This window comes from Neovison vison, chromosome 7 (assembly GCF_020171115.1).
Source record: "Neovison vison isolate M4711 chromosome 7, ASM_NN_V1, whole genome shotgun sequence".
In the NCBI taxonomy this organism is placed as follows: domain Eukaryota; kingdom Metazoa; phylum Chordata; class Mammalia; order Carnivora; family Mustelidae; genus Neogale; species Neogale vison.
In genome coordinates, this window is record NC_058097.1 from 200,897,771 (window position 1) to 200,919,804 (window position 22,034).

Consider the following 22,034-nt stretch of genomic DNA (forward strand, 5'->3'; position numbering starts at 1 on the left):
AGCCCAGGTCTCTGCTCACGTTCTTGGGGAGGAGGTGGGGGCAAAGGAGCAAGAAGGGCTTTAAAACAAACGGTAGATGTTTGTACGTGTTATGGGAGCTCCAAAGAAGGAAAGGAAAGCGGGAGAAAGCCTAGCGGAGACATTTGAGCCGGCCTGATAGGTGGAAAAAGGGGCTTTAGTGTGGCCCTTCCCCCAGGTCGGCAGCTGGAGCTCAGCCCGCTTCTCTTCGGCTCCGATCCTCTTTCAGCCCATTCATCCATGCGTGGGCCGGGGGTGGGCGGGCAGACAATCAGATACTGTTTTATCGCAGGCATCGGCTGCAACCTCCCGCTTGGCGCCCGTAACGCGCGGCCGCCGGCGGAATGAGTCCTTCAGGACTCCCTGAGGAACGTAAGCGCCCGGACCTCTCACGCCTGAGCTGGAAGTCGGGTCAGAAGGCTGGAGCTCTGCGCTCCGGCGGGTCAGACGCGGAGAGCACGCCTTTCGGGCGGGACCATCGTTCTCCGCAGCCCCGCCCCCGCTCCAGCCCCCAGTGTTCCCGGTGCTTGAGCCCGGTACAGTCCTCCCAGAGTCGGACCGCCAGAGCAGGGGACCTGCGTACTACAAGTCCCAGAAGGCCTCGCGGCCAGGTCCCCTGGGAACCCTTGGAGATCCGCAGGGGCTGGGCCTCAGTGTGTATGGCCTGCCAATCCTCCAGCGGACGTGGCGTGCTGCGCTGCCGGAAGTTCCGGGAAGTGGGCCCCAAGTCTGGCTCGAACTTCCGGGTTGGTCGCGCGCCTTCCTGCGGCTAAGATGGCGGCCGAGCATCCCGAGCCTCCCAAAGGAGAGTTGCAGCTGCCGCCGCCGCCACCCCCTGGGCACTATGGCGCTTGGGCTGCCCAGGAGCTGCAAGCCAAATTGGCAGAGATCGGAGCTCCGATCCAAGGTGAGAAACTCTAGAGGTCAAGAGCCGGGGCAGCGCAGGCCTGAGGGAGAAGCGGAGCCTGGTTACCCCGGAGACCCGGCGGCGGGGGGAGGGGCGGAGGCGGATCGCTGAGGCCTGACTTGATCCTGACGGACCCTGTTGATCTTGTGCTTTGCCCAGCAGGGAGTCGCGAGGAGTTGGTGGAGAGGCTGCAGACCTACACCCGCCAGGTACGTGTTGGTGGCGGGACGTCGGGGTAGGCCGAGTTTTTAGAGAAGGCCTTCATGGCCCCTCACTACTCGGTCTTGGTTCTTTATGTAGCTCTACACAGCAAGCAGGGGTTTGCTGTTCCCGCTTGTTTTTGTCATTATCTGACCAGTTGTAATCGTTTCTGTCTGCGTCGGTCCTCTCCGGTAACTAGCTCAAGCTCTGGCAGACAGGCACTGGGTAAATTTTGTTGAATGAATAGGAGTGAATGTCGTTTGGTGGAACAGCTCCTCTTGGACTGACCTGGAGGCCTTTCTGTTTTGCAGACTGGCATCGTGCTGAATCGACCAGTTCTGAGAGGTGAAGATGGGGACAAAGCTGCTCCCCCTCCCATGTCTGCACAGGTAAGGGGGTGGTTCTACTTTATAAGATGATCTCTCTCATCCAGTGTATTGGAGATGCAACTAACAGATCGGACAGGGAGAAATGGCAGCTCTTCACTTCTCCTTTGGTCCTGGTCCTTATCACCTTTCCCAGTGTCTGCTTTTCCAAATTCTACCTATCGTTTAAGGTGCAGCTTACGTAATCTGGAAGCCTGACTTGATTCTCCTTCAGCTGGGACGAACTCTTTTTTGCCTTCCCAGGGCACAGTTCCCATTTTGTTCAGTTAGACATTAAGGCTCATTCCCTGGTTTGATTTCATAGCTTTTACATTTAGTGAGTCATTGGGACACACTGGCTCCAGTTTACTTAAGTCTTCTCAACTTTCATGTCCTTTCTGAGCCAGGATTTGAATTTTTCTCTAGGACAATGGCTCTGACCTGGGAACTATTGACTTCTCTGTGTGGGACGAGGAGTTCCCAGGTGGCCTTTAGAGGTGTCCTCGAATTTCCTGAAATTGTATGCAAAATCTGTGTTCACATTTTTCTGGGGAGAAAGTCAATAGTTTCCTTGGTTGGTTCCCCCAAATTAGCATCCTCTTCTTTCGGTATTGTTATAGAGTATTTTTTTCTTACATGCGAGAATTAGATGTCATTTGACTTTGAATCCTAGCACCTGGCTCATAGTTGATCTTCAGCAAATGTCTGCAGTAGGTAAACGTTTCCTAGTTTACGTTCACTTTTTTTTCCACAGCTTTCTGGGATTCCCATGCCACCACCACCCATGGGACTCCCCCCGCTGCAACCTCCTCCACCGCCCCCACCACCTCCACCAGGCCTTGGCCTTGGCTTTCCAATGGCAGTTGGACCCCGCCCACCAAACTTGGGACCACCACCTCCTCTCCGGGTGGGTGAGCCTGTGGCTCTGTCAGAGGAGGAGCGGCTGAAGCTGGCGCAGCAGCAGGCGGCTTTGCTGATGCAGCAAGAGGAACGTGCTAAGCAGGTGGGGCAGATGGCAGCTTTGGTGTGGGTCTCAACAGGGTGCTAAAGGGGCAGTGGAGCTTCAGAGAGGCTGAGGCTAAGGCTCCTCCACCTCCTCTTTTTTTTAAATATTTTATTTATTAGCATGAGCAGGAGGGGAGGGCAGAGGCAGAGGGAGAAGGGGAAGCAGACTCCCTGCTGAGCAGGAAGCCTGATGTGGGACTTGATCCCTGGACCCTGGGATCATGACCTGAGCCAAAGGCAGACGCTTAACCAACTGAGCCACCCAGGCACCCTGGGGCCGAGCTTTTTGGGAAGGTCTGGACCCAAGACTAGAACATAGGCCCTCAAATGGAAGAGGACCCCAGGAAGCAGAGTTATGACAGCCTGGCCTCAGGGATGGTGGTGCTGATGGGAACTTGTTTTCTTTTTTAAGCAGGGAGATCATTCACTGAAGGAACATGAGCTCTTGGAGCAGCAGAAGCGGGTAATGCCCCCTAGCCTTTGGCCTTATGGTCCAGTCCATGGATTCTCATTCCTAGTGCTTAGTGTCCAGAACAAGATGTGCCTTGCAAATTTTCCGTGGAGGTTACCTCATCCTTAAGTTCCAGTATCTTCCAAATAATCCCATCTTCTCTGGAGCCCTGGGATGGATAAACTACAGACTGTGACCTGATTTAGCATGGCCTGCAAGTTAAGAATGGTGTTTCTATCTTTAAAGGATTGTTAAGGGGGGGAAAAAAAAAAAAAAAGCAAACCAGAACATACTAAGGCCTTTGCAATGACCCATAAAGTTTAAGATGTTTATTGTTTAGCCCATTACAGAAGAAGTGTGGTGACTCCTGTTAGTCTTACGTGATAATTGTTTTAGGTACCCACGGGGAGAGCCTGGATTTATTTAGTCGGTTGTATTGGATTTAGACTAAACATGGTAGATGTAGTTAGAGAATGATACAGAAGGCATTCAGTCCCAGAGGGGCATTTTGTCAATTGTTCCCTAGTGTGTTACTGGGAGTATTAGAAAGGAAACATTAATAGGAATAGACGCGAAATTATTTATGAAGTGCTGTTTTTGCCTAGATTGTGCTAGATCTTGAAGAGCGGGAATAAGAGAAGAATTCATTGTTCCTGAGAAATAACTTAATCTCTTGGGGAAGAAAACTCTTGTTAAAAAAATAGAAGGCTTTGTGTAGCTAAATGTTAAATTCTCTGTTAGAAACCAGGAGTTCCCTGGGGTTTTTTGGTGTTATTTCCAGGGGTTTTCTTTTGTGATGAGAGGCCTCCTGCGCTTGGATCGGTAGCCTGGAAGGGTGGAGGTGATGAGGATGTCCGAACTCTGGTGGTACCTGATTGTTCTTCTTGGGCCTATTGGCTAAAAGCCTGTGTTTGCCAGAGGCTGCCTGCCCAATGGATTTCCAAGCTGTGTCTTCACTCCCACGTCTCTCTTACAGGCAGCCGTGCTCCTGGAGCAGGAACGGCAGCAGGAGATTGCCAAGATGGGCACCCCAGTCCCTCGGCCCCCACAAGACATGGGCCAGATTGGCGTTCGCACGCCTTTGGGTCCCCGAGGTAAGACCCTGGAAATGGAAGGGAAGGGAAAAGACTGTTTGAAAAAGCCTACTCGTAAGTACATGTCCTGTGGAGTGCGTAAGTTCAATGAACGGTCGTAAACTGAGTAACTCATACAACCAGCATGAGGACCAAGAACCAGAATGATACTCGTACCTCAAAATCTCTCCCGGGCTCCCTTCTAGCCACCCCCTCTCCCTAAGGGTGACCATCACAGTGATCTTTAGCAAGAAAGGTAATTTTTAAGATGCGTGTTTTGTCTCTTCTGACTTTGAATTTCTTTCTTCTCACAGTTGCTGCTCCAGTGGGCCCCACTCCCACTGTTTTGCCCATGGGAGCCCCGGTTCCCCGGCCTCGTGGTCCCCCACCACCCCCTGGAGATGAGAATAGAGAGGTGAGATTGGTGATTTCTTTCTAGGGACTGAAGAGTGTGGAGAAGGATTCTGAGAGAAGATACGAGGTTTCCAGGGATGGGGGGTAGGGGAGAGCCATATCTAGTTAAAGCGTATTTAGGTAGAGCAGGAAGTAGGGTTTGGGAGACGTTTCCAGGGCAGGGTTCTGAGGTTCACTCTGAAGGGGGCTGAGGGATGATTGTGTCCCTTTCGGATTGTTGCTCTCTGCTGTTTACATCACCTACCTGGCAGTCTTTCTTGTACAAGAGGTAGAAATCTGAGATTAACTTCTCTGTCTGGGTCGCTTCTGGCAGATGGATGACCCCTCTGTGGGACCCAAGATCCCCCAGGCTTTGGAAAAGATCCTGCAGCTGAAGGAGAGCCGCCAGGAAGAGATGAACTCTCAGCACGGTGAGTGTGTTGGGGCCCGAGGGCTGCAGGGCAGAACCTGGAGAGGCTGAGGCCGAGTCTGCACTCCTCCATCCCTTCTCTGTCCCATCCTTTGAGAGGGAAACTGGCCCTTGGTAAAAAAAAAAAAAAAAAAAAAAAAGGAGTTACTGTGGGCGAGTGGTGTGGTACCAGTGTGAGGAGACTGATGGCCGCCTTTCTCCCTTACAGAGGAAGAGGAAATGGAAACAGACACTCGCTCATCCCTGGGCCAGTCAGCGTCAGAGACTGAGGAGGACACCGTGTCTGTATCCAAGAAAGAGGTAGGGATGGAGCAGAGTCTGGAAGGAATGTTAGGAGACGGTATTTGGGCACTAAAGTCATACTGGCGCAAGGTGTTCAATAAGTAATAGCTGCTATTTGTGCCAGTTCTTGTCCCAGGTGTCTTACAGATATTTCGCGTTTAATTATCACAAGTCTTTGGAGTTGAGAGTACTGTGCATGCCAGCGTTTTACAGCTGCAGACATTTAGGTTCTGAGAGGTGCGGGAATTTACTGATAGGCACACAGCTTGAGAGGAGCAGAACTTTGGAGTCTGATTTCAAGGCCTCTTTCCTCTGTCACTTGGGGAAACAGGATGAGGAGATTAGGGGCGGGCATGATGCTTGGATTCTCTGACCCAGTTGGTTTTCCTTCTCTTGCAAGAAAAACCGGAAGCGGCGGAACCGAAAGAAGAAGAAAAAGCCCCAGCGGGTTCGGGTGGCATCCTCTGAGAGCTCTGGGGACCGAGAGAAAGAGTCAACCCGGTCCCGCGGCTCTGACTCTCCGGCAGCTGATGTTGAAATTGAGTATGTGACTGAAGAACCGGAAATTTATGAGCCCAACTTCATCTTCTTCAAGAGGATTTTTGAGGCTTTCAAGGTACAAGGAGCAGCACATTGGGAAGGGGCACAGCTGAGCAGGGAACGGGCAGGGATGGGGAAAGACAGGGTAAGGGAGGGCGTCTCTTTGGTGCTGGGTTCAGAACTAGAGAGGGACAAAGGGCTTGGGTTTCCACGTCGTCTGCCTTCCCAGCTCACCGACGACGTGAAGAAGGAGAAGGAGAAGGAGCCAGAGAAACTTGACAAACTGGAGAACTCCACAGCCCCCAAGAAGAAGGGCTTTGAGGAGGAGCACAAGGACAGCGATGACGATAGCAGTGACGATGAACAGGTGAGGCCCGCAAGCTTCTGTGGGGGAGGGGGCTTGGGATGGGTGGCTGAGGTGCAGTGGGCAGGGGGCCGTGGTGAGCTCCTGCAAAGGAGAATGCCTTTGGGGTGAGCCAGGCAGTGTGATTCACACCTTACAGGCTTGCTGAAAAGAAATGATGGTTTTGTTCTAGGAAAAGAAGCCCGAGGCCCCCAAGTTGTCCAAGAAGAAGTTGCGCCGAATGAATCGTTTCACTGTGGCTGAGCTCAAGCAGGTGAGCTTGGAGTGGATCTAGCAGATCCTAGAGCCTGGCTGGGAGACCGCATGAAAAGCTCCTAGAGATGCACAAGGGTTTTGTTTTGTGGGGTAGGGAGGAGGGTTTTGAAGGAGGCCTGGGTGACATAGGCACATGGTCTCTGAGGAATGAAAGAGAGAGTCTCAGATCTGAGAGGTTAGGGCTTTCTAGTGGCACGTAGCTGTGTTTTCCAGCTTGTGGCTCGGCCCGATGTCGTGGAGATGCACGATGTCACCGCACAGGACCCCAAGCTCTTGGTTCACCTCAAGGCCACTCGGAATTCTGTGCCTGTACCACGCCACTGGTGTTTTAAGCGCAAGTACCTACAGGGCAAACGAGGCATCGAGAAGCCCCCGTTTGAGCTGCCAGACTTCATCAAACGCACAGGCATCCAGGAGATGCGGGAAGCCCTGCAGGAGAAGGTAGGGGACCAGCCAGGGCCCAGATCCGCCCTGCAGCTCCACGGCTTTAATAGTAGCCTGTTTCAAAATCGGGAATGTGGTTCCCAAAGTCTGCCTTCTTGTTAATTGTCTAATTATCCATTCTCCAGAAGTCACCACTGCCTATGACAGAGAGCGGGAAGGGCGGGGGGAAGACAACAGCTCATGAAGGCAGACCTGACCTTGATGTTCAGAGTTGGCTCTCCTGCCCCATGCTGAGATTTCTGATTCCACATGGCTCCGTTTCCCCCCTTGTCTCCTCATCCTTCCTCTGCCTGCACTAGGCCAATTCTTTGAACTGCACACGGTGACTCTTTTTCCTGCAGGTGGCTTTTAGCTGTGTGTGCGGTTCCCTGTTCCCAGTGTGAGCCTGATGCACTTTGTGGCTGGAGATTCAGGGTGGTTGTGTAACTTCTTAGATTTGAATTTTTAAGTGAAATACTTTGAGTAGAGAATACTTGTGTATACTGCAGAAAATTCAGGAGGTACAAAAATACATGATGAAAACTGTCTCTCAGTTAGACTCCAGTCACCCAGTTCTGTCCAGAGGCAGCTGGTGAGGTCAGTCTCTTGATCAGATGGTTTGAAAAACCATCGGTGTTCGTAGCTGAAGATGATTTTATATGACACATCTATTTTGTTCAACTGGGATTATGTAATTTTGAAGGGTTTGAGCAGGAAGGATTTTGGTGACTTCTGGAATGAGAAAAATGAGGTTTCCCTTTCTTTTCTTTTATTTTTTAAATACTAATTTATTTGAGAGTGAGAAAATGAGAGACAGCATGTGTGGAGGGGGACGGGGAGAGGGAGAGGGAGAACCGGACACCCTGCTGAGCAGAGCCCAGTGCAGGGCTCGATCCCAGGACTCTGGGATCATGATTTGAGGCGAAGGCAGGTGCTTAACTAACTGAACCACTCAGGCGCCCCTCCCTGTATTTCTTTTGGCAGGAGGGAGCCAGATCTATAAAGAGCCGAACTTGGTGAATATTTTTTATAATCTGTCTTCTGGCATTTTTCACAGGAAGAACAGAAGACCATGAAGTCCAAAATGCGAGAGAAGGTTCGGCCAAAGATGGGGAAGATCGACATTGACTACCAGAAACTGCACGATGCTTTCTTCAAGTGGCAGACCAAGCCAAAGCTGACCATCCACGGGGACCTGTACTATGAGGTTTGGGTGTAGGGGCGGGGAAGAAGAGACTGGGCCTTCGGTCATAGCTGTGTAACTCTTAGTTGGAAAAGCTTTCCAAGATGGTACAGTGGCTCCTCTCCTCAGCCTTAGCTCTTAACTCTCCTTGGAGGGAGTGGAATTTGAAATCTTAAAATGAGGTAGGTTTTTTTTTGAGGAGGAGTTCAGTCCGTGTTTAAAATGATGACTGGATGACTGGATAAGAGGCAGAGGCACCAAGCGGTAGATGCTTTTAGGAAAACAGTTAATACTGAGGGTGGGAGAAAAGTCTTTATTTTTTCCTCCTGATCCTTGAAATGGCCGTCACCAGGATATCAGGAAATTGTGGGGGTGGAAGGGTCTTGGCGATCATCCTGTCAAGTGCCCTCATTTCACAGATGAGAAAGCAGGTCCTGAATCTGGCCGTGTTCTTCTGGTGGGTTAATGTCGGCACTGGGAGTCCTGCTTCCCTCCTCCTTTCTGGCCTTTATTCCTTTTCCTACTCCAGCCGGGGAAAGGATTGATGAGCATCAACAGGCACTAGGGCAGCTCTCAGTGGGATTTTGTGTCTGGAGTGGATTGGGACTTCTCATCTTTGTTCCCCTAGCCTCTTGCCATTGAATTCCCAGTGTGTGTTTGGCATTCATAATACAGTGTGCTCTGCTTTTTCCTCAGGGGAAGGAGTTTGAGACGCGACTGAAGGAGAAGAAGCCAGGAGATCTGTCTGATGAGCTAAGGATTTCTTTGGGGATGCCGGTCGGACCAGTGAGTGCCAGTTACCTGACTGGGGAGGCCAAGAAGAGGATGGGAATTGGGGCAGAAGAGAGACGAAGGACAAGGTTGGGCAAATGGTATCCTGTTCTCTTTTTCCGGCAGAATGCTCACAAGGTCCCTCCCCCGTGGCTGATTGCCATGCAGCGATATGGACCACCCCCGTCGTACCCCAACCTGAAAATTCCTGGGCTGAACTCGCCCATCCCCGAGGTGAGCACTGGCTTTCATTCTTAGTTGCCTCTGCTTTTTGACTAGAGGATGATTTTTTTTTTTCTCCTTCTCTTATCCCATCCTACCATATCTCTTTCTCTCTCTTTTTTTTTTCCAAAAAATAAGTTTTTGTTTGTTATAAAACAGTGAGAATTGATGAGTCCAAAGATGAAAACAAATGGCCTATAATTTCACCACTCAGAAATAGCCAGATTTAAAATTTGGTGAATGTGTTTCCAGATATCTCTTCGCTTTATACGCGGCTGGACAGATAGAAATAATTTTATCTCAAGAATGGCATTACGCTTTTATTTTGAAATATGAAGCATTGATTTAAAAAAAAACTTTGATAGCAAAGTCATTACGGTAAAAAAGAAGTAATTGTTAAACTTCAGGTAAAAATTTCTGTCCCTTTAGAGAAATAGATTTTAAAAGCTTCTTAAAGTTAGGAAAAATCGGTAAGAAGCTAAGAGTCGTGTTTTTGACCTTCAGGCAACGTGGAATCTATCGTGAAGGCCGAGGTTTATTAGTCAACTCTCTGCCTCCCATTTCCCCATCCTGTTGCCTCTGGATTTTTCTCGCTTACTACTTTTGCTCTGTAATGCTTTATAACATTTAATTCTTCCCTGAAATTATAATTTTCAGAGTTACCAAGCGCTAGTTCTGTACTGTGTAGCGTGATGTCTCTCCAGGGCTCCAGCGTTTGCTCTGGCGCTTAGCAGTGGAACTGACTTGCGTTCGGTCTCTTGCAGAGCTGTTCCTTTGGGTACCATGCTGGTGGCTGGGGCAAACCCCCAGTAGATGAGACTGGGAAACCACTCTACGGGGACGTGTTTGGAACCAATGCTGCTGAATTTCAGGTATAGGCCATGACTGTCTTACTTCAGCTTGTGAAGTGTGGAGGTAGTTTATAGTCATTGTCAGGGAGCCAGGTGTTTGGAAGTTTCAGAGTCTGAAAAAGGGCATGCATTTTCCCGAAACGTGACTGCAGTAAGTTCCCCAATAGAATGTGAGCTCTCTCTGGGCAGAGATTATTGTCTGTTTACTTTTATATCCCTTCAGTTCACAACAACTTGACGCATCGTGGGTACACAGTAAACATTTGCTGAATGAATGAATGATCTCTTTCAGACCAAGACTGAGGAAGAGGAGATTGATAGGACCCCTTGGGGGGAGCTGGAGCCGTCTGATGAAGAGTCTTCAGAAGAAGAGGAAGAAGAAGAAAGTGATGAGGACAAACCAGATGAGACCGGTTTCATTACCCCTGCGGACAGGTGGGGCGAGCTGAGCCTGCCTCTGAAGTGGTCTGTCGCTGGGGGCTTTCTCATTACTCCAGAGCTTGTTTCTCTCTTCGCAGTGGCCTCATCACTCCTGGAGGGTTCTCGTCGGTGCCGGCTGGAATGGAGACCCCTGAGCTCATTGAGCTGAGGAAGAAGAAGATTGAGGAAGCGATGGATGGGTGAGAGAACCAGGCACAGCTGAGAGGGAAGGTCTTCCTCTTCCCTTCAGCCTCTGGGTTGGCCAGCTGACTTGTGCCCCGCTTTCCCCACCTTGTGAACCAGTTATGGACTCTGCTAGGCACGGCTTTAGGCACTGAAAAACACCAGGTAAGCAGATCATCAGAGAACAAGGTGATTTCAGATAGGGGTAGGAAGGTGACGCAAACTCAACCAGGTAATGGGATGTGGAGGGAACTGGGTGGCGGGGAGGTCTTTGGGAAGGTCTCACTGAGGTATTTGAGCTGAGAGCTGAATGTTAGGAAAGATCTAACCGCAAGGTAATCTGAGGCAGAAGGAACCAGAAGTGCCTAAGACAGACAGGGGTTTCCTCGAGTCTTGCAATGGAAACTCCCTTACTAGGTATGTAACTGTGTAGGATTGTTAAGGCTTCTTGATGAATTGACTCCTTTGTCCTGAGGCTATTTCTTTGCCCATTCTGGATTGTGTTCCGTTTTTCTATTTGGTACATTTTAGATTAATTGAACATTTTTTTTTTTTATGATTCCATTTTATCTCCTTTGTTGACTTATTAACTGTAAAGTTCTGTTTTGTTATTTTTTTTTTTAATTTTATTTTACTTTATTTTCCTCAAGATTTTATTTATTTATTTGACAGAGAGAGACAGCAAGAGAGGGAACCCAAGCATGGGGAGTGGGAGAGGGAGAAGCAGGCTTACTGCCAAGCAGGGAGCCCTATGGGGGGCTCAGTCCCTGAGGACCGTGAGATCATGACCGGAGCCGAAGGCAGACGCTTAGTGACTGAGCCACCCAGGCACCCTTGTTTTGTTATTTTTAGTGGTTGCTGTAGGGTTTATAGTATGGGTCTTTATCACAATCTACCTTCAAGTGATCATGCCGCTTGCAGAGAGGAGTGAGTACCTAACAGCAGTGTACTCCGTTTTTCTCTTCCCAGCCTTTGTGTGGTCATCATTCTTTTTACTTTTACATATTGTAAATCCTACGTTATGTGGTTATTTTATTTATTTATTTATTTTTAAAGATATTATTTATTTATTTGACAGAGTGAGATCACAAGCAGGCAGAGAGGCAGGCAGAGAGAGAGGAGGAAGCAGGCTCCCTGCTGAGCAGAGAGCCTAGATGCGGGGCTCGATCCCAGGACCCCGAGATCATGACCTGAGCCGAAGGCAGAGGCTTAACCCACTCAGCCACCCAGGCGCCCCATATGTGGTTATTTTTGTTTAAATGTGTCCTTTTTTAAAAAAAAATCTTTTAGAGTGATTTAAATAATTTGTCCTATATTAACTCATATAAATACCATTCTCAGTGAACTTTCATTTCTTTATGTACATCCAGGTTTCCATCTGGTGGCATTTTCCTGCCACCTGAAAGGCATCCTTCAGCATTTCTTGTGGATCTTATGGTCATAAATTCTTCCAGTATTGGCAGCCTGAAAGTTTCTTCGTTTGTCCTTTTGAAAGATTTATTTTATTTAAAAATTTTTTGGTTTTACTTAAATGTCCTTTTGAAAGATTTTTTATTTTGATCGGGGATAGGATTCTAGGTTGGCAGTAGTTTACTTTCACTACTTTTATTTTGCGGCAGGGGTGAGGCAAAAGGAGACAATCCCTAGCGGGGTCCATGAGGGAGGCTCCAGGCCCAGCATGGGGCTTGCTCTCACAACTCTGAGCCAGAATCAAGAGTTGGGTGCTTAACCAACTGAGCCACCCAGGTGCCCCTCTCCAAATATGTCTTCTGGTACCTTTGCTTTCTCTTCTTCTCCTTTGTAACTCCAATTATGTATGTATTAGATCTCTCAAAGCTGCCCTCCTGCTCCCTGATGCTCTGTTCCTTTTGAAAATTTCTTTTCTCTTTGTATTTACTTTTTTTTTTTTTTAAGATTTATTTATTTGAGAGAGAGAGCGAGCACAAGCAGGAGGAGCAGAGGGACAGAGAGAGAGAATCCCAAGCAGACTCCGTGCTGAGCGCAGATCTTAATGGGGGCCTTGATCTCCTAGCCCTGAGATCATGACCTGAGCCAAAACCAAGAGTTGGACACTTAACCGACTGTGCCACCCAGGCACCCCACATGCTTGTTAATTTTTGACTGGAAGCCAGACTTGGTGAAATTTACCTCATTGGGTGGGGGGTTCTAGGTTCTTTGTATTCCTGCAAGCCTTGCTCGGGTTTGTCTAGGCACACAGTTAAGGTACTTGGAAACAGTTTGATTCTCAGGTCTTGCATTTCAGGTTCCTGAGGCAGGACTGAAGCGGTATGCGGTCCTCTCCACTACCAGGCACAGACGTTCTGTACATTCCACCGAATGCCCTGTTAATCAGGAGGATTTTTAATCAGGCTAGTGAGTTAGGTGCTATTCCCTGGCCCATGTGGGAAGCAAACACTGTTACCACCAGTGCCTTTGGGTGGTTCTGTCCCCTGCTCTGGCAGTTCACTCACATCAATACTGAGGAGGACCCTCTGTCGGTCTCTGGAGCTCAAGTTTCTGTGCTGCTCTCTCTTCTCTAGGACTCTGCCCTGTGACCTCTAGCCGCCTTGGTCTCTGTGGCCTTTCAGTTTCATCCCTTCAACTCAGTCAGCTAGAGTCCTCTGGGCTCTACATGGCTTCCCCCTCCTTGTGTGGCCTGCAGACTCTCTCAGTGCAGTAGGCAGTGTCACTGAAGGACACGCCTCGTTTGTTTCCTGTCTCACAAGTTATTCTGCTTTGTTACCCCCGTCCAGTGACCTGAAATCTTTGTTTCATGTGTTTTGCCCACTTTCTAATTTTTTTGATTGTTGCAGGTGGGAGGGTAAATCTCGTCCGTTACCCCTTCTGCAGAAGGCTCAAGCTTGGCATATCTACACAAGGAAGAAAAGAAAGAAGGGTCTTGTGGTTGGAGCATAGTGAACAGGGACCAGATTATGACCCTTTAGATCACGTAGGGAGGTTGGGTTTATTCAAATAAGCAAGCCTCAGAGGTTTTTGAGCAAAGGAATGACCAGATCTAAACTGTTCTAAGGTGGTAACTGGCTGTTGTGTGAGAGTAGATGGTTACTGGAGTGCCTGGGGGGCTCAGTGGGTTAATAAAGCTTCTGCTTTCAGCTCAGGTCATGATCCCGGGGTCCTGGGATCAAGCCCTGCATCGGGCTCTCTGCTCAGCGGGGAGCCTGCTTCTTCCCCTATCTCTCTGCCTGCCTCTCTTCCTACCTGTGATCTCTGTCTGTCAAATAAATTGGGGAAAAAAAAAAGAATAAATGGTTACTTCTCCAGAGGGAGAGGTGAGGGGAGGTCCAGGTTGATATTGCTAGGTTTGCTTTTGTGTTTTGAGTGGAATCATTGAAGTACATGGCAAGACTGGCTCGGCTAGTTCTTGTGCTATCGGAAGTACTGGAAGTTTGAGTTCTCTATGTTAGACCTCCAGGTTCAGCTTTGGGCAGGAGCTGTTGTCTCTTTTCTCCTGTCATCTTCTCTGTACCAGAGTTCTTGGGGAACTTTTAGCCTGACCCTTAGCCCTTCTTCACATGGGGAATCTTGGTCTCTGATCGCCTAAACTTGGTTCAGGGGATCCTTTAACTCAGTCCCTGTATTCCTTCAAGGCTATTTTCCCCAGAATCAGCACTGTTCCACCCCACTCCCCATCAACCAAGTTGTTTCCTCTTCTGGGTCTCTACTACCTGCAGGGGCAGCCTAGGCATCGTGTTTCCTCTGGGTGACTGGCAGTCTCTTTGGGAGCTGGGCGGAGGTGCTGCTTGTGTTCTCTTTTCTTCCCCTACTGGAGACCCTTTTGTCCCTTCCTTTTTGGGCCTGACTGCATTGTCCTTTGCAGAAGCGAGACACCTCAGCTGTTCACTGTGTTACCAGAGAAGAGAACGGCCACTGTTGGGGGAGCCATGATGGGATCAACCCACATCTATGACATGTCGACAGTGAGCACTCTTTTGGGGGCTGGGAAAGGGGGCAGAAACGAAGTCTTGTAAGACTCTCTGTAGATGACAAGACTCTGATCCCTTTTCCAGGTGATGAGCCGGAAGGGCCCGGCTCCCGAGCTACAGGGTGTGGAAGTGGCTCTGGCACCTGAAGAGTTGGAGCTGGATCCCATGGCCATGACCCAGAAGTATGAGGAGCATGTGCGGGAGCAGCAGGCACAGGTGGAGAAGGAAGACTTCAGTGACATGGTGGCCGAGCATGCTGCCAAACAAAAGGTAGGAGGTCACAGGGGGACCCAGCCGGGTGTGAGCCAGGGACAAAGTACCAGGGCCTCCTTTTTCAGTGGCATGTTGTCCTCTAATATGAGAATGGGGGTGCACTCAGTGTCTGCTGCCCTGAGCGTCCCCGGTCCCGAAAACCTTAGAAATCCTCCGGTGGGCTGCCCTCTTTAAGGACGATGAAACTAAGGCACAAGGAGGGGAACTCATCCAAGTCAGAGAATCCAGTTTTAGCACTCTTTCCACAGACCTATGTGTCTGAGTCAGGCTGCCCACCCTTGTCTTGGGGATTAGTGGGTTGTTTCACCCGTTGTAACCTGTTTCTCTTTCTCTCCTTCAGCAAAAGAAACGGAAAGCTCAGCCCCAGGATAGCCGCGGGGGAAGTAAAAAATACAAGGAGTTCAAATTTTAGGTCCCCCTCACACACCTGGTCCTCCTTTAGGCCTCTGTCTGGATGTTTGGGCTTCACACATGGTCCCTAAGAGCCAGCTCTCCCACAATTCCCATTTGTGGGCTTGTCATTTCATGTTCTTATTTTAGACCTGTTTTGTAAATAAAGCTGTTTCCCAAGGAAAGAGATGCATATGTAACACTTCTGATCCTCCTTCGTCTTTTAATCCCCTCGTCAAAAGGACTAAAACAGGCTTTTTCTGCAACTTCAGGGCTGCCTCAGTGACCTGGGGCATGCACCTGGATCAGACGTTGCAGTTGAGACCGGTGATAAATTCAAGGCCATGCTGAAATTGTGTGTTACCACGGCTTGCTTTTGTAAAAGGGCTCCCCGGGAAGTACCTTTAGGTCTGGTTTGACCTTACTACTTTGTCCTTGGGGACTAAAAATAGCCAGCTTAACACCCTGGCTGGGCTGAGGAAGTGCAGTGGGCTTGGGAAGTAGGCCAGGTCAGGCCTTCCTAATAGACCTGTGGCCTGAAGAGTCCTGAGTCCATACCTGGGAGAGAACACAACTCAAAATCGAGATTGTTTTGCGCTCACATGAACTGAGTGGTTTCAGTCACCCAGTATCTAGGTGTGGGTGGGTTTGTGGAGGTAGGCTTGCTTTCTCTGTGTAAGTCCTCTGGTCCCTAGAAATCGGCCCAACAGGTGAGACAAGGTTGGACTTCAGGGGCCCAACGGGCATTTGCTGGGTGCTGAGAAGTCCTACTGCTGTTGCCCTAAGTGCACCAACCAAGGTGCAGATGTCGAGGCTTCAAGATGGTTTTTGGAGGTGATGGATGGGGGGGTGGGTAGTGTGGGAGGGCGTTGACTGAGCTAGGTCTTGGGAGGAGTAGGATGTTAGAGATTAAACAGTGAAGCAGGGGAAACATTACAGGTGAAAGAAATTGAGGGCAGGGATGGGGGGCCTTGGAACTCCAGAATGCTGCTTTGGGGGAGGGGAGCTGTAGGTCAGAAAAGGAGGAAGGGTGGCTCCGGGTGGGCCAGGGCTTAGCTTCATATCTCACCCTTGCCAGGGCCTTTCGGACTGTAGATCCGTGAGCCCATACGTCTATGGTGGAGAAAAGCAGGGAAAGAAACTTCACGGCCCACAGGCGAGCGGGCCGTCCCCTGAGGTCGCCACGGCTCCCTTTCGTATGTCATGAAGAAATCCCGGGGCAGCACAGCGGGGTGGGGGCCAGGTGGGCTGGCGTGACGCGGGCTTTGGCCGGCGGCCGCTTTTGCCTCGGCTCTGGGGATCCAAAGGGCCCAAGGCGCGCTCCCGCGGCAGCCCCCTTCTGGCCGGGGCCGCGCCCCGGAAAAGCGGAGTTTCCGCTGGCCCGGCTGTTGCAGTCGAGAGGGCGACGGGGGAGGGGAGGGCCGGGCCGGCTGACTGCCCTCCGCGCCGCGGATTTGAGGGCAGGTCCGGCCGGGTTCGGGAGCGAGGGGAGCGGGGGCAGCTAGGGAGCGAGGGGAACGAGGGGAGCGCGCCCACAGGCTCGCCAGGGGCGCGAGCGCGAGCCCGGGCCCCGCCCCTCGGCGCTGGGTGGGGCCGGCGCCAGCCAGAGCTCCCCGCCCCCCCGAACACGCCCACCCAGTGTCTAGGCGGCGCGAGCCGCAACAGGCAGCGGCGGGCGAGCGCGAGGACCGCGCGCCGAGAGGCCCCGCGCGTGCGTGCAGCCTCTCGCTCGCTCGCTCGCTCGCTCGCTCGCGCGCTCGGGCGGGCGGGCTGAGGAGACGAGTGGATCCCTCGCCGCCGCGGTGGGAGAAGCCTGGGCGTCCTCTCGGCGTCGCCCGGATCCCCGTAACCCCCGCGCCCCCCACCTCCGGCCGGGCCATGGCTGAACGCGGAGGGGCGGGCGGTGGTCCCGGAGGCGCCGGGGGCGGCAGCGGCCAGCGGGGCTCTGGGGTCGCCCAGTCCCCGCAACAGCAGCAGCCGCCGCAGCAGCCGACGCCTCAGCAGCCGACGCCCCCCAAGCTGGCCCAGGCCACCTCGTCGTCCTCGTCCACCTCGGCGGCGGCCGCCTCCTCCTCGTCCTCGTCCACCTCCACCTCCATGGCCGTCGCGGTGGCCTCGGGCTCCGCGCCTCCCGGCGGCCCGGGGCCAGGCCGCACCCCCGCCCCAGTGCAGATGAACCTGTACGCCACCTGGGAGGTGGACCGGAGCTCGTCCAGCTGCGTGCCCAGGTGAGCGGCGGGCGGGGGGACCGGGCCCTCGGGGCCGCAGGGCCGGGTCTGTGACAGGCCCCCGGCTTCTCATTCCTCCCCGTCCCAGCGCCCAAGGGAGCGCCCCCTCCCTGGATACCCTCTGGCTGCCGGGCCTGGCTCCTGCCGGGCCTCCCGGGACGCCTCCTGCGGGGACCCCGCCCTCTCCTGGCAGCCCCACCTTCTGCCTTGGCCCGGGACCACCCTTTTCCCCTCCCCGATTGGGGCCTTCTGGACTCGCCGCCCGGGGCCTTCTCTTCGTCGATCTGACCGAATCCGGCCTTCCTGACGGTCAGTTTCCCTGCGAATGTCACAGACGCCTTTCCCCGGCTCGTTGGTGCCCGTGGGCTGTACATATGTTACAACGATGCGGTATAGATGTCTTTTGATATTATTATTTCCCAATATACTAAGCGTGTGCCAGACTCCTTGTCACCTTCTGCCAGGTAAAGCCCATAGAGTAATCCTTAAGGCTTCTAGTCTTCAATACGCACACGTTCATTTGGGCTTCAGATTACACACATTCTGTCCTGGCCTCTGTGCTCTTGTAAAAGTCCTGTTGAGTGTGTCTTTAAGTGTATTTTTCATCCCCTCCTTCCTCCCCAGTAGCTAGTCACAAATTCTCCTAGCCCTGGAAGACTACATATAATTACTGCCTTGTTACTTAAATTCAGTCCATTCCTCTGTCTGTTGGAACCATCTGGGGACTTTCCTTTCATTGGTAAAATATGCGTGAGTTTGTGATGTTCTCTCTTTCTGTATTGGGAAAGCAGTTTTTCTTTTTCCAACTCTTTGGGGACAGTGCGCAGTGTTTTACAGTTTACCCCGTGAACGGACACTGTGGAGCTGGTTTCACCTAGTAAGCCCAGGAAAGTGCCTGGAGGTGATCTTTTTGTCACCTCTAAACTGAACCCATTCTGTTGCCTTGGAGTTTTGGACTCGCTCCTTATTCTGTTAGCCCAGGCTTGGGTAGATGGAGGTTTAAGTGGGGGTTAGAAGTATCGTCTAGTTCCAGGCTTGGCTCTGTTTATCTCCCCCTCCCTTTATTTTGAATCATTTCTTGCTTACAAAATTACATACACACACACACACACACACACCCTCCTAGATAGGGTATTTTACAAAAATGATGAAAAGTACATGTCTATACTTGACTCACCTTAAAAAATTGAGCATTATAAATTATGTTGAAGGCCTCAGGGTGCCCCGTCCTGACCATACTCCCAACTTCCCCTAGGCAAACACTATCCTGAATTGTGTGTTTATTATTTCCCTTGTCTTTTAAAAATATTTTTAATGCATGAGTGCACCTCTAAACAGTATGTTTTAGTTTTGAGTGTTTTTGAAGTTTATATAAGTGCCGTCACACTATGTGTTCTGTGGATAACTCAGTTGTGTTCGTGGGTTTTGACTGAACATTCAGCTGGTGAGACTCGTCTGTGGAAAATAGTGGCTCTACTTTAAATATTTTCACTAATGGATAGAATTTCATTGTATGAGTACATCATAATTCTCCTTTTGGTGAATATTTATGTTGCTTTTTTGTTTGTTAACGGGAATAGTAACGCTTTAAATATTTTTGTCCAGGACTCCTGGTGTTCCTTGCAAAAGTTTCTTTTGGTTTCTTTATATGTAGGGATGGAATTGCTGTTTGCGGAGTATACATCTGAAACTATTTTAAGATAATGCTAATTGTTCCATTCATGCTCTACCCCTCTTACTTTTTGTTTCAGCATTCACTTCACTGACTTACACTTTTTTTTTCTTTTGTCTTTCCTTTAGGGTAATCAGAAGCCACATTAGCTTAGTTTGCTTTGGCCAGTGCCCAGCACAACACCAAACTCAAGTGGGAGTTTAGTGTGTAATGGTCCTTAGCAGGCTTCTCTCTTTCTAGGTAGGTCCATCTATAGTCCAAGTATTTTAATCTACCTCTTTCAAACATAAAAACACTGTACCCCTTCCTGCATTGGTTCAGTGTTAGTAATACATGCTTCCTTCATATCTGTCGCTGTGTTTGACTGGTGACAGTTGGACAACTGCCTTTTCTAGCTTGTTAGATTGACGAGGCGTTGAGCCAACAGGGAAGAAGCTGCTGTGCAACAGAGGGAGATAAATAAAATCACTGATTGACATTGATTTTTTTTTCCACACCTATTGGTCACTAAAAAGTCCACGTAATAAATTACTAGCCCAAGAAACAGCCTACCATCCTGAGTAAATGGGTAATTACTACACTAACTTGGTGTGAGAGGCTTTAGGTTGCTTGTTGTTTTCGACCTCCTGAGATCATGCGGTTATGTCTTGTCGACTAACCAATCCTTGAGATTGTCAGAGTCCTGCTAACTTTGTTTTTCAGCTATCACCCTTGTGCCTCCCAGCCCCTTGTGGGACACTTGTGTTCTTTGGAGCATGCTGTTTTATCTGCAGGATGGAAAATAACACCCTGTGGGGAGAAAATATCCTGCTATTGGCCCTTCCAATTACTAGAGTCATCTGGTTAATTTGAGATCTCCTTATTTGCTTATTCATGTTGTTTAGAATATATTGGCAATGTGTACTCTGTATGCAGCATTCAGTATATAGCCTAGGATTAACATTCTTGTCTCTTGTAACTTAAATGAGACACAAGCATGTAACATATGTGCACTTAAGAAATGTAAACATGATTGTGGATTTAAGGCTTTATATATATATATATTTTTAACTTTTTATGGTTGAAGAGAATACTTACAGTTGGCTTTAAAATAACTAAATTGTTTGATTCATTGACATTTTTACCAGCATTTTTTTAAATTAAAAGATTAATACATGTCCATGATTAGAAATTCAAGAAGTACAGAAAGATGGACATTTTAAAGGAAAAAGCCCCCAGCCTTGTCTCTGTTTTTGCTCTCCAGAGGTAATCACTGGGAAATACAGTTGGCTTTTAAGATTCTGTTTCAAGCCGGTATAGGTCTATTACTGTTCATGAAATTCACAGCTTTGGAAGTTGGCATTGTTTTCTCTCCATACTAAGTAGTGCTTCCTCTACTATGGCCCATGGATTGGCTAGTGGTGTGGTGACATTATAAGCAGGTGGCATGTTGCTTGATGTTAAGGGAAGAGCTTTAGAGTTTGATTGTTGATCCCTTCTCTTTGGTCCTTGTATGGTGACGTTTTTCCTGATGTTCTTTTCTCTTTTTGAGAAAAGAGAGTTCTTTTCTTTTTTTGAGCTACTTCAGTAGGGGAGGCAGAAAAATTATTAAATTTCACAGGTGTACAAAATTTCCTCAGTAGCATAAAACCAATTATTGGGAGATAAAATGTGCTCTGCTGTATCACTTACAAACTGTATCACATTTGTCTTTGAGTACAAAGTACATTTGCATGTCCTTACCTGTGTGAGCACTTAGGGAAGGAGTTCAGTTGTCAGTCACATTTCTCCTTAGACCACATTTTTTTTTTAAATTGGGTTCCAAAGTTAAGCCTTATTCGATAAAACTATTAGAACCAAAGGAGGTGGCCATGGCTAGGTTGACATGATTAGTCTGCAGCAGAAGTGTTACTTTCATCAGGACACTTAGGGAGAGTTGCCCCTCTAACCACAAAAGCAGTAGGCAAGCCAGGATATATTATCCTTCTATTCTTATTATATGCCAAGACAACCTCTTCCAAACCTTGGTTTTTTAATCCATTGATTGGGAATACTTTTACTTGCCATTCATTCTAAAATGTGACTGAAATAAATACGAAATAGAACATATAGGTCTGTAGGAGGAAGTACTTCTTAAATGTAGATAGGAAGTAAATGAAATTGATCAAATATGAGAGACGTGGTGAAATTTCTGCTATTTCCCTAGCATTAAAAGTCTTAAAAGCATATTCGTATCTTAGAAGATTTGAGTTTCACATTGTGAGTGTTGTAATAGAATATCCTCTCTATCAGGGTAATATTATCCATTGTCCCTGCGGAAGCTCAGATTCCTTAAGTCAGAAAGAGAATGACTTTCACAGAGTCTGTTTTACATGTATTGATTTACAGATCTTTTGGGTACCTTAGTGGTTATGTGATTTCTTTTTAAACTAGTTTTCCAATTTCTTAGCTGAGCCAATGAGCTGCTACTGTTACTGTGCGTGTTTGCCTCAGTGTGCCTGAGGGAGGTACAAGTAAGAATATGGGCTGTGTCTTCTCCCTGCTTCAACCCAGGAAGCTTGTTTTGTTTTGGCCTGGACTTGAGGGTTTAGTGCGTCCTCTGAAATTTGAAATTGGCTTGGCTTGCATCTGTGGCATCACATTCTGGGAGTACTTTAGGCATCCAAGGTAGCTGTGGCAATGCTCATAAGAATTGGTCTTTTTCCAGTGTGGGTTCAGAGTGGTATTAGGGCTCTTGAGAAAAGAGTTTGAAGTTGGTCTTAGAATGTCTTTCAGCAGCCCCTTGGGCTGGATTGAGTGAGATGGTTTGGTTTTAGATTGGCAAGTGCAGACAGAATTCACCCTTCTCCAGGCCTAGTTGGAAGAGTAAGCAGCATAGCTTCGGATGGTTTTAGAGAATCAAGATGTTAATGCCTAGACACCAACTCTAGAGTATTTTCCTCTTCCTGCCATTCACAGGGCTGTTGTCTGGTTAGAAAGCCTGATGCATTCTCTTTTACCTTATAAACCAGAGAAGAGCTACAGTCACAGCTCAGGGAGCCGCTTAGACAGACCTATGTGTGACCTCTACCTTGGGTAGAGAAGTAGAGTAGAAGAGCAGTAGAGAAGGCCAGGAAATGAAGATAAATTGTTACTTAGCTTATATATCTTCCAGAAAACAGTTTGTGAAAGCATTCCATTTGACATCCAGTTAAATCTTGACATCGTAAGC

At 49.1% G+C, this 22,034-nt stretch overlaps 2 protein-coding genes across 6 annotated transcripts in view; both read left to right on the plus strand.

Annotated features, from left to right (window-relative positions):
• The first annotated feature begins 747 nt into the window (after positions 1-747).
• SF3B2 (splicing factor 3b subunit 2) lies at positions 748-15,129 on the plus strand. 4 transcript variants are annotated; one of them, XM_044259728.1, is made up of 22 exons: positions 748-925; positions 1,085-1,134; positions 1,438-1,515; positions 2,246-2,494; positions 2,909-2,959; positions 3,924-4,041; positions 4,335-4,435; positions 4,748-4,844; positions 5,052-5,143; positions 5,526-5,741; positions 5,895-6,032; positions 6,202-6,282; positions 6,498-6,725; positions 7,765-7,914; positions 8,587-8,676; positions 8,788-8,895; positions 9,648-9,755; positions 10,027-10,169; positions 10,253-10,354; positions 14,176-14,275; positions 14,366-14,551; positions 14,895-15,129. In XM_044259728.1, exons 1-22 carry the CDS (start codon positions 793-795, stop codon positions 14,964-14,966), a joined length of 2,691 nt encoding a protein of 896 aa, XP_044115663.1. In that variant the 5' UTR covers positions 748-792; the 3' UTR covers positions 14,967-15,129. The 4 variants fall into 4 exon arrangements, with proteins under 4 accessions (XP_044115663.1, XP_044115664.1, XP_044115662.1 ...); XM_044259729.1 differs by having other exon boundaries at positions 1,088-1,134; positions 2,912-2,959; XM_044259727.1 differs by having other exon boundaries at positions 749-925; positions 2,912-2,959.
• A 1,535-nt stretch (positions 15,130-16,664) lies between these two features.
• PACS1 (phosphofurin acidic cluster sorting protein 1) overlaps positions 16,665-22,034 on the plus strand; it is a 141,884-nt gene continuing 136,514 nt past the window's right edge. For both annotated transcript variants that reach the window (XM_044259730.1, XM_044259731.1), the window contains exon 1: positions 16,665-17,172. In XM_044259730.1, the coding sequence (XP_044115665.1) occupies positions 16,823-17,172 (350 nt within the window). In that variant the 5' untranslated portion in view covers positions 16,665-16,822. The remainder of the gene's footprint in view (positions 17,173-22,034) is intronic.

Coding starts and splice junctions, on each gene's coding strand:
- SF3B2 (XM_044259728.1), top strand. CDS start 793: ATGGCGGCCGAGCATCCCGAGCCTCCCAAAGGAGAGTTGCAGCTGCCG. Junction 926..1,084: donor GATCGGAGCTCCGATCCAAG/GTGAGAAACTCT, acceptor TGCTTTGCCCAG/CAGGGAGTCGCGAGGAGTTG. Junction 4,042..4,334: donor CACGCCTTTGGGTCCCCGAG/GTAAGACCCTGG, acceptor TTCTTCTCACAG/TTGCTGCTCCAGTGGGCCCC.